Here is a 2122-nt window from a genome sequence, read left to right on the forward strand (position 1 = left end):
ATAACAGATAGACACTGATAACACAATTATAAAATATCAACACAATTACACAGATGGCGCTAACCTAAAGTTTTTACATACTAATACTTATAAGTATAGCATAGGAAAAATACCGTAGGTTATTCTGCACGATAGAAACTTTAAATTGCTTGGGATGGCTCAAAAATAATTTTTTTCATAAGTATAAATGAAAAAACTATTTTTAGACTCTAGAGAATAAATTTAGGTGGTAGGAGGACAAAATGTTTTTAAGTAATTTTTTTAGACCACCCTAATACACATAAATCCGAACTGAGAGCTAATAATATTATCAATAAACTATTTTCAAATTATCATAAAAACAATTTTATACATATACCTTCTGAAATTTCAATTTTTTATAGAAATTTCTGATGATCGAATTAATACAAGGAATATTATTAATAGTCAATGAAAAAGTACATTTTTAATTATAAAACCAAGAAACAAAAAAAATATATATATTTACTAAAATTTAAAGGAATTGTATATTTTATCATGTTTATCAAAAACATGACTTCGTTAACGTTCCTAGTACCTTAATTTTTAAAGAAAGCAGTTCCAACAAAAAAAGTATTTCCAAAAATCCGTTATTTTTGTAACGAATTCCCTTCTCAACACTGTTATATAATTACTAGGTTAATATTTCTATTTACAGAATTTTACAAGAAATTTGGCATCTATAATTTATAATAGAGTTTATAATCTTTATGAAAAAAGTAACGATAGAAGACACACAACTGTAACTAGCTATGATGCTTTTTCTTCTTGGGCTTGTAAGTTAGAAGTTCCAGAATGTGAAATGAAAGCTTTGGAGTACTTCAAAAAATGGCAAAAAGAAAAATAGTAATACACGTTTATCTTATCTTATTTGAAAATAATATGTACTCTGATATGGTCGTTCTCATCGCGGGATAAGGATAAATCACCCTATAAATACAATGATTATACGATGAAAAATTTTTTTTGGTTAGGGGAGTTATTAAAATAAACTTTTATTGAGACACTAAGAAATTGAGAACGTTCCTATTCTAATATTTGATTAGTAATTTAAAAGGTTATTTTTTATAATAAGTGTACCAGCTGATATAAAAGAAGCCACATTATGCACTGGCATAAGACATGGTGATGAAACTGAATGGAATGAAGTTTTTAATTTATATCAGACAACACAGACTTATTCAGAAAGACAAGCTGCGCAACTAGCATTATCTTGTAGCAAAAATATTACTCTATTAAACAGGTAATCATTTTTATTATCCGATTGGTGTTATGTTAATAATAATATAAGGTGTGTAATAAAAAATCTTAAATGATACATTTAGCTGTATCGCAAAAAATTGGGATTGGTCGAGTTTAGGATTACAAGAATAATTTTTATTTTTATTAGTATATGTATAATCATGATTCTACATAACTAATAAAAAAATCCAGCCCACCGATATAATGGTGGGGCAAGCGGGGCACGTAGTACTTAATAATATGATGTAACTGGAGTTATAGTGTTGAAGGGATTAAAGGCTTTATTGGCCCCTAAACGAAATGTATTTTTAGGATACTGTATAATCCAACAACACATTTTCATTAACTTGGGTCCTTTTAAAAATCATATAAAATTCATATTAATCCCGTCTCAATTGATAAGAATTTGATAAACAACATATTTGTACACTTGATATTTAAATAAATTTACCTGATAAATTTATAATTTATATATGATTTTGATTTTATAATTCTGATGAAACTACAATATTTTTCGAAAATATAATTGTAAGCAAAATTTATATTAGAACTTTAGTTATAATGAATGTATTAAAAAAAAACGGTAGCACAGTGGGGTCGCGGCATAGTGGACACATTGCATAGTAGGGTCCAGTGTAGATTTAATCTGACAGTGATTAAAATCACTATCATAAGAAACGCTTCGATGCAAATCTGTAGATAGTGTTTAATTTTAAAAAATTGATGGATAATTGCAAAAGCAACATCAACTTCTATTAAAATAAAATACAAAACCCATAATTATCATACAAAAATAGTATATTTTTCAATATGGTAGCCATTTGCGTATAGAAGATAGATCGTCGGGACAAATTTTTTTTTT

The 2122-nt window shown here is 26.9% G+C and overlaps 1 protein-coding gene across 1 annotated transcript in view; it reads left to right on the plus strand.

Annotated features, from left to right (window-relative positions):
* Nucleotides 1-2122, plus strand: part of LOC126908410 (aminopeptidase N-like) — a 40870-nt gene that overhangs the window by 32850 nt on the left and 5898 nt on the right. The window contains exons 9-10 of the mRNA XM_050690445.1: nucleotides 677-864; nucleotides 1094-1261. Of these exons, the coding sequence (XP_050546402.1) occupies nucleotides 677-864; nucleotides 1094-1261 (356 nt within the window). The remainder of the gene's footprint in view (nucleotides 1-676; nucleotides 865-1093; nucleotides 1262-2122) is intronic.

This window comes from Daktulosphaira vitifoliae, unplaced genomic scaffold, assembly GCF_025091365.1.
Source record: "Daktulosphaira vitifoliae isolate Bord-2020 unplaced genomic scaffold, ASM2509136v1 Scaffold_5, whole genome shotgun sequence".
Classification (NCBI taxonomy): Eukaryota; Metazoa; Arthropoda; class Insecta; order Hemiptera; family Phylloxeridae; genus Daktulosphaira; species Daktulosphaira vitifoliae.